Raw genomic sequence first — 13,757 nt, forward strand, 5'->3', positions numbered from 1 at the left:
TTCAATTGATTATTGTATAGGTAGCAAAATCTCCACCATTGGCAGCAGCAGACAGCTGTTGCCTCAAATAAAAATCCCTCGCTTTGTCGTTTCGAAGTCTTCGCCGGCCACCTAATCGCACCATATCTATTGGTTCGCCGGTCGAACCATATCTCGCTGGCTGGACCTTTAACCACTCCAAGCAAGAAACGGTTTGGTTAACAACTTAAAAGAAACCTCCGACGATCGCGAGTTCGACTCCAAGGAAGAACCGGTTTTCTTGGATACCCTGGCTATAAATAAACAGGACAGGCCGAGAGGGTGATTACGCCTCTTCTGAACGCTGCGACGTCGCAGTTTGCTTCTCAGTTCCCATCTTTTCTTCGCTCTTCGATAGGTGAAACCCTAGCTTTCTAACCGTTAATTCAGAGAAGAGATCGTGGTTCCTTCAGTTCTCCCGAATTAGTTTCAGAAAGATGTACGATCTTCTTCCTTTGTTCTGTTTGTTTAATTTCGATTGAATGTTCTTTCTATCGATGCGACGCTGGGCTTCTTTACTGTTTATATGATTTTGGTATCTGTTTTGGTTAGAAAACTTAAATTATTATGTTTTTTCTCTCCCGGTTTCGTTGGTTTTTGCTATTCGCGCGCATTTTCTGTTTAGGGTTTCATGGTGAATTTTCTATGAAATTAGAAGCTTTAATTTTGCATGCGATATTAATTGAAGAAAGGATTTGTCTTTCTGTATCTTTGTGTTTGTATTTGTCTTTCTGTATCTTTGTTTTTGTCTTAAATTATTTCCTGATGGTTTGGTTGTGCGTTTCCTGAAGATTAACCGTTTTTGGCATCGAGGTTCTGTTTGTTCTGTAGCGTTTGGTGGTCGTCGTGTTCTTAAATTCTCCTGTCGGTCTTGGCTCACGCCTACTCGTCTTTACCTCAATTTCTATTCAAGCTTTCTCTCAAGAAGTGTTTTTTCCCCCGGTTCCCTTCCCCCTCTTTGTTGTTTTTTTATTTTAATTGTTTAATAAATTGTATGCTGTTTTTTTTCTCAGACTTATACAACTTGGATTGTTCTGAGTTATACAACTTGGATTGTTCTGAGTTATACTTAATTTTCTCTTCGTTGTATTAGCTTGGCAATAAATTTTTTTAAATCATCTCTATGCCAATTAGCGTACATATTTGGTTTTATATCCTAAATTTGATAATTATTTTTATCTCTTTTTCAGATGGCCACAAAACCGATGACCAAGGAAGCAATTGCTCTCACAGAGATGAAAATGGGCATGACTTTAGGTATGCTGGATTCTATGGGCTTTTTATAGAGATCTTAAATAGGATGTGTAGGTAGATGACCATTTGTGTTTTCACCGATGCAGATGATATTATCAAGATGTCCAAGAAATCTAATTTCAAGGTCAAAAAGCAGAGGGCTTCAGTGAGTGGCTTCCCTGGAAATATATCATTATAATCTGTTATCTTATTTTTTGTGTAGACGAGTATTCTTTGCATAAAGTCTGCATAAAGTCTGACAAATTGGGGGATATGTTGCAGAATAAAAGCAAAAGATTCTTGAATGCTGATTCAAACAAAGGCAATGCATCAAAAGTGCGCCGTTTTATGGATATGAGGTCATCTTTCAGACAGGTATTGTAACTGAATGCTCCTCATTTTAATCTCATATCTATCTATTTAAACTTTGTACCCCACTGATTGCAGACGAAGTTTATTTATCTTGGTATCTGTGTTATATTGTTATGCTGTAGGGGGTTCTTTCTCAGAGAAGGTCAAATTTCCAAGGTAACCAGTTTCCACTGACCACTGAGGCTGCCAAGAAGGCTGCAGCTGCTCCAGTTCGTGCCAGACCTCTTGGCCATAGTAGGATGGTTAATTGGAATATGCCAAGGTACCCAGAGCCCTAAGTTTACCATTTTGTGGTAGAAATCTTAATATCAGGAATATACAGTAAAATTTTCTAAATATCTTGGTAATGAGGAACATGTTTCCTGCCTACTTGCAGGTAAACCATGGTTGCTTATTGTTAATGAGATACTGTTGAGGCATTACATGATCCATCAATGTTTGTTGGTTTGGGAAAGAATGACTATTAAGCAGTGCATACTTATCACAAGAAGTGTTGATTCACATACTTGCTTTTCCTGTGTCGCGGAGAGTTTGAATGCTGCATTTAGTCTAGCTGAGTGGCTGGCTAACCTATTTCTCCTGAGATTGGAGAATGTTGCTTGAGGTTGAAAATGAATGATGGATTGTTTTTATTGTGGTCAAAGATGCGGTTTATTGCTGAGAAGAGATGCATCACAAGAGTGGTTTTGGAGGCTTGACCAAAGTCTAGGAGACACTTCAGTGCACTTTGAAAAGAAACTGTTACCAATGCTAGGCTGCTCTCTTCAACCCATGATTGTTAATCCACTTCTTGTTCTTATTGTTCATTGGGTTGTGATATGCTTTGAAGATCCTGACATTTGACCAAATGGTCCAACCCACTTCTGTTCTGCCAATTTTTCCCAATCTGTCTTTCTCAGTACAGCCATTGTGCCTCTACATCTCTTTCTTGATTGATTGTTGGCCCTTTCTCAGCGTCTGGAAGATATTTTGTTCAGGGTGCTTATCCAACATTGTCATGTTTTCTATAGTAGCAGTTTGGTTGCTTTAGGAACTACTCTCGACAAGTTCTTCACATTTCCCTTGAAGCTTGTGACAAGTTTACTGCAGCTTTATTTTTCCAGATGAACATTATTGTGATGTTGGGGCGTATGACATATAAAAACAAGTGGGGTGTTTATGAATTGTGGATGATTATGCCATTTGTTTTGGTGTTAAATGTTTGGTTCATTGGGAGTTCTCAGTTTTGCCGTCCTTGTGTGAAGGAATCATCCTTTACTTGAAATAAACAGTGATAGCAAAATGGCATGGAGCAGAACAGGAGCTCGAACTCCTAGTGGGGGGTGAATTAGTAGAATGTTATCAACATATTTATTGGGACATCCAAGTGAGTGACAACTTCTTTTGATAAATGCACCAAAGGGATGAAGGACATTTTCTGCCGGGCCTTGGCGGAAGCTTCATTTGGTATTGGATTTTCTTTGTGATATTTCATGGTTTAGAGCTGTAAGTTGGGGTTGCTCAGAAGGGTTATCGCCTGGTTATTGGACTGCTGGATTGTGTTTCATGGTTGTTGACAATTCTAGTTAATGGAGATTGTGTGACTGAGAAGTCTTAGAAGCTTTTGTTCGTTGATGGAGGACTTTTTCCATCTAATATGACTTGCTGAAGCATTATGTTCTTATGTTTTGTGATATATCATGGTGTAGAGCTTTAAATGGGGTTTGTGTAGAAGAGCAATCCTATATTCATTGGACTGAAGGATGGCATTGATTGGTGGTGCTTCTGGTCCATAGAGCTTATCTGTTTGAATTTCTTGAAGTTGAATGTTTCCATGTTTCTTTCACCGGAGTGAGATGCCCCAGTACATGAGGACTCCTTCATGGTATTGGATGAAACTTCACCAAGGGGGAAGGCAGATCTCCAATTTTTGATCGTTATCATAATTTCTAAATGTTGGTTTGTCTAGTCTTTTTTTTTTTTTTTTAATATATTAAAAGAAGTAGGGGTCCTCCATGGTAAGCCCACCTTGTTCCCTGATGCAATTATGATAGATGGTAGATGCTTTAAAATTTTACCTGGTTCATCAAAATGTAGTTTTGTCTGTTTCTTTTTTCGAATTTACTCTACTATTTGTGCAGGTTTGTAGCTCCATCAGCTCAGATGAGGTTTTCTGTCGGAGGCTTTCGTGGGAAGGTATACATTTCCCTATTCCTGCATTAAACACAGGGATTCTGCCTTGTTACCGTAGGTCATGTTTCTGAATACCAAGCAAATTGACATTTCTAGTATCGAACATTTTAGAGTTTTGAAATTTGTATGCATACAAGGTACACGTGACAGGTAGTAATAGGTTTATGAGTAAAATATCATCTCAAGGGAAATGGAGTTGTAAATTTTGTGGTGCCTTCGCCCGATCTTGGTTGTCTTTTCTCTTTCCTCCCTACCCTTTCGCTTCTCTCTCTCTTCCCCCATTCTTTCATGTTTGTAAATTGACGATAATGGAAGGGACTAGGATGTAACAAGTAATGTTATTTCTGTTGTACAGCAGCAGGCTAAGGTGGTTCCTAAATCCAGGGCTCAGACGTTGGATTCTATGTTCGCAAACATGAAGGAACAGAGGATAAAAGCATTTTCTCATCAGCAGATGAGAAGGGGTCGATTCCAGCAACAGCGGAAAAGGGGTCGATTCAGCCAGTATTCCAACTAATTGGAGGATCCATGTTGATCGTGAAGTTGGTAGTATTTGGGTGGCGAAGAGCTTTCTATCACAGGCAGCCATTGGTGCCAAGCGGTGGATATATCTCAAGGCTGTGATTACCATCTGGAACCTATCATTCTCTGTTTTTCTGCCTTTTTCAGTAACCTGTTAATAGTGAACTTGTAGATATCTTCAGTTAGCTTTGCTTTCAATATGAGATTTGGATTCTTAGGTTGTTTCTAATGTGGTTTAATTCAGCAGTGATCGTTTAGCACAGCAGGTGTTATGTTTTTGTGATCTAAGCTTTCTTGTATATTATCTGGCTTCATTATGAATCATTTAGAATCATCAGTTCATTTTCATCTGGCACTGGATGGATGCCTTTTTAAGCTCAGGTTGAATCTGTATTCCAGCAGTTCCTAGTGTTGGTTCTTGGTGGATTGTTGTGACCGAGTAGCTCTGCTGGTAGATTGAGCACCTGTCAGATCGGATTCTGTTTTTTTTTTATTTTTTGGTAAACAATCGGATTCTGTTTTGTAAGGTTGCATTCGTGATCCTAAGCATCTGAATGATGTTAATGCAGTTATTAGATGGGGGAGTTCCCACTGGGGGATGTTATTCTCTCTCTCCAGTTGGTGGCTAAGGTTTAGGTTGTTAATTTAGCAAAATAGCTGCAAGCTTTCTCACATGGAATTACTCCGTGCGTTTTTCCAAATCGGGAAATTTTGCAAATCTGTGCGAATGAAATCTAGCAATAATTTCCTGAAATGATACTGAGGGGGAGCATAAATGAAAATAACAACATAGAAGACACAAGTAGTACTAAATTTATTGGCTAAATAGTGGTTTGAGGAGAAAACAATATTGAAGGAGACAGAGGGTTTGGCAATGGTCCATAACCCTCCTTGATACCCATGTAAACTGGAACTTGGAACTTCAAAGATTGAAGAAAAAGCATTCATAGGCCTACAGAACTTCAATTTTAATTAGTACAAAATTTCCTGATCTAGATATAGTAAACTTTTTTTGCACCCCCCACACATCCAACGCAAGAAGATCATTTTCATTAGCTTCTAGCACCATAAAGCCATGAAGCCCAAGAATCAGCTTCAACCAGAACTAGCCACAGGAGACTAAGAGATCATAGAGATCTTGACAGCACTGGAGGAAATATTACATATGGTAGCTCTAAAACACATAAAAGGTAAAAGGAAACACTTGATGGGCAGCAACAATAACATCAAAACATGAATCTAGTCAAAGAAAAACCCAAAGTCAAAGCAGAGATCGGGGTATTCGTCCAGCAAAGCACTGGGAAAGAGTCTAGAAATGCAAAAGATGCAAAAAAATACAGGATGTGGAAAGTAGGGTTCACCTGGTTCTCCATCAGGGGTTGATCAATTGTTATGGCATAGTAAAACGTAGCTTAAAACGGGTTTAGGAGGGTTTAGCCAGATCCATTAAGGATTCTAGCATCAATGTCACCTTGCATTTGACCTAGGAGGGAATCAAGGTCCTAAAAACCAATAAGCAAAGAATCCACAAAAGTCCTAAAGGGTTCCATGGGGCTCAGAGGCTTGTGACATGCTCATTCTGGCTCCGGATCCCAGCTGTCACTCTCCCCTAATGCGTCTCCCCTTAGTGTCTACACACTGGTCCTCCCCAGTGGCACAGACTATCCACTTTGGAGTTACAAAACTACACACGGTAGATATTCATATTATTTGCCTCCGCCAACAACTCTTTCTCAACTGTGGCATTACATTTTGCTTGGTAGCACTTCTTTTGATCTTTCTTTCCTCTTTTTTGTGATTCATCAGAAATGGAAGAGATATACAACTCATCAATTTGATTTTCCACACCATCTTTTTTGGTTCCATCCCCATCACAATCCATTTCGCAAGGAAGTGAACTTAGTTGTTCTTTTGAGAAAACAATTGACTTATGTTTTCTTGAATTTTCATAGTGTTGTGTCTAGATCTTCTCCGTGCCACCCGAGTAGTTGTATGACCTCTTAGGAGCTTCTTCTATGTTACCCAAGTACAATTAAATGAAGAACCAATCAGATTAAGAATTACAGTTCTTGGTTCAATTTCCACCTTCTCTCGAATAGCAAAATGAATTGTATTGTGATTCCTACTTCCATCCGAAATTATTTAACCATAGGTAACAATAAGCTTTGTTACCTCAAATTTTTGTAGTGTATCTAAGCAAAATAAGCTCTTTGATCAAGCCTAACCATCAGACAACCTAAAATAAGCTCTCTAGATTTAGTATAGTGATTCGGTGATTCCATTAAGCAATAGAAAAATAGGTTAATCTAAGCAACAAATTTACAAAGTCGATTTGTTAATTTGACTTAAGTTGTGTTGTTCTTAGTGATTAACAACCATCAATTGCCACATGTGAATAAAGATCGACAACAATTATGAATTGAAGTCTCAATTCTGGCTAAAGACTTACATATAAATTACTTAATAGGCATAAACTAATCCAAACATACACGAATCAAAATGAATTAGTTTAGAATAATACAATCAATTCCAAAAAAAACGTAAAAATAACATTATTGTATTAATTAATGTGTTCATGAGATTGGATTCAACATCCCCTTAAAGTGGAAAAGAAAGCCTAGCCTCTGGTGAATTTTCTTATGTGTTTTTTTTTGTTCTCTTCCTCCTCTTTTATTAGCTAAGGTTAAACACTCTATTTCTAGAAATTAAAATTATAAAAAATATTTAAGAATCATCTTGAAGAGGAAACAAATGGCGGGTGCATCAGCTGATGATTCTTCTACAAAAAATACTCGAAATTATTTGGAGGTGTATCAGCAGATTATTCTTCTTTCCTTCCAATACTCAAAAATAAATGGCAACTCCAAAATTTGCTCTTCTAGGTGGCAGCACAGATCATGATTTCGTCAAAAAATTTATTTGACCATCTTACACTTTAATTCTAGGAGATTCTTAAGAGATTAAATTATAGATTGCATTTTTTAGCTTTTCATATTAGCTTAGATCACCTAAATCGGAGCTCCAGGGGAAGTTACGCACAAAATAAAACAATTGGGCAAAATTGCCGAAAGTTGTGAATTTAGTTGCCAAATTTGTTCCAAGCACCTTTAATTGCTTCCTAAGTCAACATATGAACTTTCTAAGTATGATTGGATAGAAAATTAGCATCAAACTATGGTGCAAAGTTTCGGTGAAATTCACCCCCTGGTGAACCCGGCGTAGTGCGAACTGGTGAATTTTGGCAATATTTCGGGGCAATTATTTAGGTTTGTCCAAAGTTTCTCTCTCCTATTTTCTTGCATTCTTGAATGTTGTCTAATCTACTCCTACTAATTATGAATGTACAATCATAATGATCTACACAATATTACAACATAATACAAAACATGAAAGATGAATTGGAATGATAATTATGTGATGAGGGTGGTGATTGGAGGATCTTTGTAGATACGGAAAGATGAGGTAGAAGGATAATGTGATAAGGATGGTGATTGGTGAATATTGGTTGATATGGAAAAATGATGTGTGAAAAATATGGAGAATCATGGTAGAAATTTAGAATTCTACTTTACGTTATTGAATGTTTCATAATCTACTCCTACTAGTTAGGAATATACAATCATAATAATTTATTAGTTAAGCAATTTAGGCTAGACACTAAATTTTGACCCGAAATTACCTAAAATACCCCCAAAATTGGGGGGCGAAATTTGACCAAAACCCCCTAAAATTTCGAGCAAAACCGATGAAACGGCAAATTTCGCACCTTGATTCTGATAAGAGGGAGAATTCAATGCCAAGGAAAGGCCTTCTAATTTGCCTAGAAAAAGGATCCCCACCTGGGCTGCCCACAATGGGGCCTAGTTATCATGGGCTTCTCACTAGATGAACCAAAATCAATTTGCATTGGAAGCCCACATTTTTTACCTTTAGACGCATCATGAGATGTAAAGCCCATTAGGTTAGGAGCAGCAATTAAATTGGCGACGATGCTTGAGATGGGCCTCACTGGCCTTAATCAACATTCTCTACGACCCAGAATTAAACATTGGACCACCCATTTTACGGGGAGAGTCATCAGTCATCTCCTTGGGCTTTGAGGCATGTGGGCCAAGAGCAAAAGATAAAGTTTGAGTATGGGGGTTATGGGAAATTTATCTAGTCCATGCTCTCGATAGGACCACCTTTAAAACCCTAATTTGAAAATTCTTGGATTCATGAAATTTAGAGATTCATTTTTTTACACTAAATGTGAATTTATAGATTTATGGGTGTCAAGTGAAATATGGAGATTTCATCCCTACTATAAAAGCGATAAACATTTGCAAATTCACAAAAATCACGTCGACCAAATAGTTTTTAATTTCATTTCACATATTTAGGTTAACCAAACAATTAATTTTATGAATCATATCTCCATAGAGTTGAAATCTCCAGACTCATGTAATCAAACAGACCCTTATTATATCATCACCAATTTTTTTTTTCTATTGGGGAGGGATCTCTAAATCTTGGAGGGGAGACAATTAATGCGCCGAGAACGGGTTAGGGCGAAACGGTTCTTCGCTTAACGGCCAAAAGTTCAGCGCTAATAAAAAATATGTTTTTACCAAAGCGCGGTGATTGGTTCAAATTGAAGCCTTACAACAAGTTTATCAAACACCAACTAATTTTTCAACCAAAAAAAAAAAAAACATATTCTATTAGTGTTTAGTTCTTCCGGATTTTCCGCCCTTTCAGCAGGGCCGGCCTTGCCAAACGCGGTTTTGTATGCGTTTCCGAAGAACTGTTACCAACGTCTTTGCCAAATTCAACAAGTGGAATAGGATTTTGCCCAAAAAAAAGAAAGTGGAAATGGGAATCATCCCTTGATTGAGAATTTTTCATCTTTCCCAAATCAATGGCTTGGGAAGATGAAGATGTGATTACCAAGAGAGCCAGGAAAAGAAATATACATAACACATAAAATTGTTATTGTAATTAACATTAATATTATTAAATTTATTAAAAATAAATTTAGATTTTTAGACAATCAATTCCTTACACTTAAATTAATGATTGAGATAATTTAGAAAGTAGGGTGATTTATGGGGAAACTTAAGAGGGTAGAGGATTATAAGTAAAATTCCATAATTAATTAGATTGACTCATGTGACTGGAAAATGTTGCTATCCTTGCATTTTCTATTTATTAATAGTTAATATTAAATTTTTTTTTCTAACGGCCATTTACCTAATAAATAGGAATTTTACCTCCCAATAATAAACTCTAAAATAATACTCATTTTTCATATTTGCAAGGTTAGACAATTTAGATCCTTGCTTAAACCAATAAAATTAGTCAACAATTGACTAAAAAAATTATGAATCAGATCTTGAAATTGACTTAAAAATCTGATACAATTTTTTTCCATTAATATATTATGATCAATGATCTAATATATGTCCAAATTTTATCTCCAAATTTCAACCATAAATTTGAAGTAAATAATAAAAAGGTAAAATCTTAGAAACACCCCAAGATAATTGGCGAGAAGCATAGACACCTCAAAACTATGCCAAAATGGCAATCACCCCCTTTTCCGTTTAGAGCCCTTAATTAATTTCAATAGAAATAATTAATATACCTTTAATCTTATTATTTTAAATCTTATAATATAAAACAATGAATGGTGGATCAAGAAGTAACTCATGGAAGAAAGAAGATAGAATTGTTTTTTTGCAATTGAAAGAAGATAAAAATTCAGGATTCTATGTTACTAGAGATATCTTGTGAGTTGCTTTTAGTTTGACAGATGAAAAATTCTACCATTGCACCAAGAAGGTTAACAAAAGCTATAGCAGGAAAGAAAGATAATACAACAAAACACAACTGGTTCTGTTTGAAAACCTTATTGAATTCACGAAATACTTATTATTAGATTAAACAAGAGAATGTTTCAATAAAGCTAGAATCCATGAGTAGGTGCAATAGATGAACAACTAGCCCATGATTTCTTTTCCCAATCAGCATCATATTTTCCTTTACAGAAGTCAATCCAGCATTGTTCACCTTGTTTAACAATCTTCCCGCAACACTCAAAAGAAGAAACTGGTTGACGGTAAGCATAGTCTTTTTGAAACTCACCACTCTCACAGAGGCCATAGCCACTACATTGGCCGGCAGCATTCTCTACCAGGGCTCCAAACACGCCTGCCAATATCAGACACAACAGAAATACTTTAGAGACTGGTAATGCCATTTTCATAACCTCTTTGCTTGTCTTCTCCTTCCTTCCTTCCTTTATGTTGGCTTAAGCAATGACTGTGGATGGGGAAGCAGTTTACTTATATAGCAAGAGAAAGTAAGCGAATTTATGGACCCTCTTGATTTTTATTTTTTAATTTCCATATTTCTTTGATTTTTCCTTGATTTTCTCTTTGTGTGTTTGGAATAAAATCCAAACCCATTATTTGACCACTTCCACTTTTCACTTTCCAAGAATCCCTAAACTTTCTCTTAAAATCTCGATTTTACTAATTGCAATTTAAATCTGGTTAGAATTTCCGCCATTGATTTATGAGATCTAATCATAATTTTTTTTTTTAATCCTTAAACTTTCTCTTAAAATTTTGATTCCTACTAATAGTAATTTAAATTTTAAGTTTTATTAGTTGGATGTTTAGAATTTCAACATTATTTTATTAGATTTAATCATAATTATTGAATTATTTTTTATTTAATTTATAAAAATTAACTGTTTTCCCATATTTAGTAAATAGATTTCAAATCTATCTCTTTTCCTACAATTTCTTTCCGACCTTCTTTCATTCATGAATTTTTAAAGTATTAAATGGTAATCTAATCCTGTAATTTTAGGAGTCCAGATTGTCTCCCCGGTTGTTGACCACAAATTACAGGGGGCTCACAAGATTAAGGTGACGGGGTTTATTTCTTTTAAATGTTTTATTATTTTTTACTTGTGGACCCCACATAATTTGTTGTTATAACACAGTCAAGGGAGCACTCTGTGGCTCTTCCCATCAGGGGAGGAAGATGATCCACATTATAATTTTAGCCCCTATGCTTTACTTCAATATATTTTTTATAATTTACTTATAATTGTATAATCTATATTTTAGTTCTCCTATGAATTTATCTAAATTTTTTATTGTGGGCCTTATATAGGAATGTAATAAAATAATTCAAAGGTGGGATCCACAAAATATGTATAGTGAAAAGGGCATTAATGCTCGCTAGACAAAGAGATGATTTAGACTTATTATCCCCTAATGTTTAATCCTGGCTTTACCCCTGACTCTAACAAAGTAGAAGATTGAATTGATCAAATGGAATAGAGTTTGAAACAGTTAGGAGCCTTTTGAAATTGTTGAAGCTGGTAGGAATCTGTTACAAAGTGATTTGTGGAAACAATGTCGTCTGAAGAAAAACCTCTCGTTGTTCATCCTTTTCCTCTGATTTAGTTGTTTTAACCTACTATCTCTTATTTTTCTGTTTTGACTGTTTAGCCACGTTTCAGATTCTTTCGATTAGTTTTCCATTGTGTAAATTCTATTTAAAGACCACTTTTATGGTCAATAAAGCACTGCAGCAGATTCCTGAGTTTGGTTCAGCTGTGACTATGGTTTTAGTTGTTTTTAATTTTAAAAATTTATAGGTGTTAAGATCTTTTGTAGATTTATATGAAATGAAGAAATAAATTTTTAAGAATCCATAGTGGTAAAAAAATCTTCAATACAGCTCCTTTTAGAGCTTGAAGATCCACCACAATTGTTTCTCCATTGTGAAAGTTGTTTATGGAAAGATTTCATATAGATTCTAAAGATCAACTTGACTTACATAAGAGAGATGCATATTGTGCGTGTATTAAATTTGAATATAATCGGATTGTACATGTTGTAAATATGGTGATAAAATCCCCCCCCCCCCCCCCAATTTTGTCATTATAGTTGTTACCTCTTATTGAGTTGGGATCCTCTATGAGAGAAGAAGACTTTACTCCCCTCACATAGTCACAACCTTCTACCATATGTTTAGGATGAGAGCCCACCTTTGGTCCACTTTGTCTGTATTCAGCAGTGACCCAGGAACTCAAACAACTGCCTTATATTGTACTATTGTGATTACATTTTACTTGCAGCAGCCACTTCTGCATGTAGTCACTGGCATAGATTGCACCACGTAATAAAAATGAAATCAAACGGTGCAGAATCAAGTGGCGGGGGTTAGTTGTAAATATTCTTTTTTATTTTTACATTCTAAGGGTTTAATAGTTTACTACTTTACAAAATCAACCCCTCCATTTAACCGACTCTCAAATCTGTATTTCGTTTTGCCCTAGCTTGAAGAAGATGAATCCTCGTCACTTTGGCCTGTATTCTCACCCCTAGCAAGGATTTTCCACACGAGGTTCGTTCTTGATTCAAAACCCTAATTTTGTAAATAGTCTGGACTTAATCACATTCATGTATGGTAATCTTTGTCCTCATCATCTTCTTTCTTGTTCCTTCAATCTATATATCCTATTCAACAAATTCCCTTTCAAGAAAGCGGAAATAAAATCCCTTCACCATCTTCTTTGAGTATGATGCTCGCTAGTCTAATCTAGAGCAACTTTTTGGCACATTTGGGAGGGTTGATTGGGGGGGGGGGATGACGTCTGGTTCGTTGCGCCTTCCCCCCCCCTTTTGGTTAATTTATGTATGTTAACTGAGATCCTATGGTTTTTACTTACTCAACTAGATTCTAACATTTATCACCATTAGAAAGCTTAAATAAAATAACAAAAAGGTAGTATTATGCATAGCTTTTCCTTCTCCTAACCTAGCTTTCACAGCAAAGGGCAGCTTTGATCTTTTGAATAGTGCATGATATGAGATTGTTAACTGTCTCCATAGATTCCACCATGAGTTTAGCAATTGGGAGATTATTACTAAGTATCTGAAATGCCATAGTAAGGAACCTCTTGCAACTCTTCCCAGGTTGCTATTGCTATTCTTCCCAGGTTGCCATTGTTGTCACCATTGGAACCACGAGAACCCGGCCTGTTGAGGATGATAGCGAAACCAGAGGGCAAAACAAAATAGAGATTTGTGAGTTGGGTAAATGGAGGGGTTTATTTTGTAAATTAATAAAATATTGAACCATTATAATGTGAAAATAATAATAAAAAAAATTATATTTTCACAACTAAACCTCGCCACGTGATTTTGCACCATTAGAGTTTATTTTGATTACGTGACATAATCTACACCATTGGCTACATGCACCAGCCGCTGTTGCAAATAAAAATGCTCTGTGATTACAGGCGATCGATCAATGCCTGGATTTGTCATCCACGTCAACTAACAAAAAGATCGCCTTTTCAAGAAACTCACCCTGCTTAACTGAAGGCACATGAGAGACAACCACAATCTAATCCATGATGACTAGGATAGGGG

General features: G+C 36.3%; 1 protein-coding gene across 2 annotated transcripts; it reads left to right on the forward strand.

Annotated features, from left to right (window-relative positions):
- Positions 1-235: 235 nt before the first annotated feature.
- On the forward strand, positions 236-4,797 carry LOC149005502 (uncharacterized). 2 transcript variants are annotated; one of them, XM_089169312.1, is made up of 7 exons: positions 236-457; positions 1,209-1,275; positions 1,359-1,417; positions 1,534-1,626; positions 1,746-1,885; positions 3,744-3,798; positions 4,151-4,797. In XM_089169312.1, the coding sequence occupies exons 2-7, from the start codon at positions 1,209-1,211 to the stop codon at positions 4,310-4,312; spliced, it is 576 nt and encodes a 191-aa protein (XP_089025438.1). In that variant the 5' UTR covers positions 236-457; the 3' UTR covers positions 4,313-4,797. The 2 variants fall into 2 exon arrangements, with proteins under 2 accessions (XP_089025438.1, XP_089025439.1); XM_089169313.1 differs by having other exon boundaries at positions 4,154-4,797.
- Positions 4,798-13,757: the final 8,960 nt, after the last annotated feature.

Source organism: Hakea prostrata, chromosome 9 (assembly GCF_041222555.1).
Source record: "Hakea prostrata isolate BN-2017 chromosome 9, UWA_Hpros_2, whole genome shotgun sequence".
In the NCBI taxonomy this organism is placed as follows: Eukaryota; Viridiplantae; Streptophyta; class Magnoliopsida; order Proteales; family Proteaceae; genus Hakea; species Hakea prostrata.

Bases quoted from the DNA above. Each gene is read 5' to 3' on its own strand.
- LOC149005502 (XM_089169312.1), top strand. From the start codon at position 1,209: ATGGCCACAAAACCGATGACCAAGGAAGCAATTGCTCTCACAGAGATG. The intron at 1,886-3,743 runs GTACCCAGAGCC...CTATTTGTGCAG, and splicing joins GTTAATTGGAATATGCCAAG to GTTTGTAGCTCCATCAGCTC. The intron at 3,799-4,150 runs GTATACATTTCC...TCTGTTGTACAG, and splicing joins TCGGAGGCTTTCGTGGGAAG to CAGCAGGCTAAGGTGGTTCC.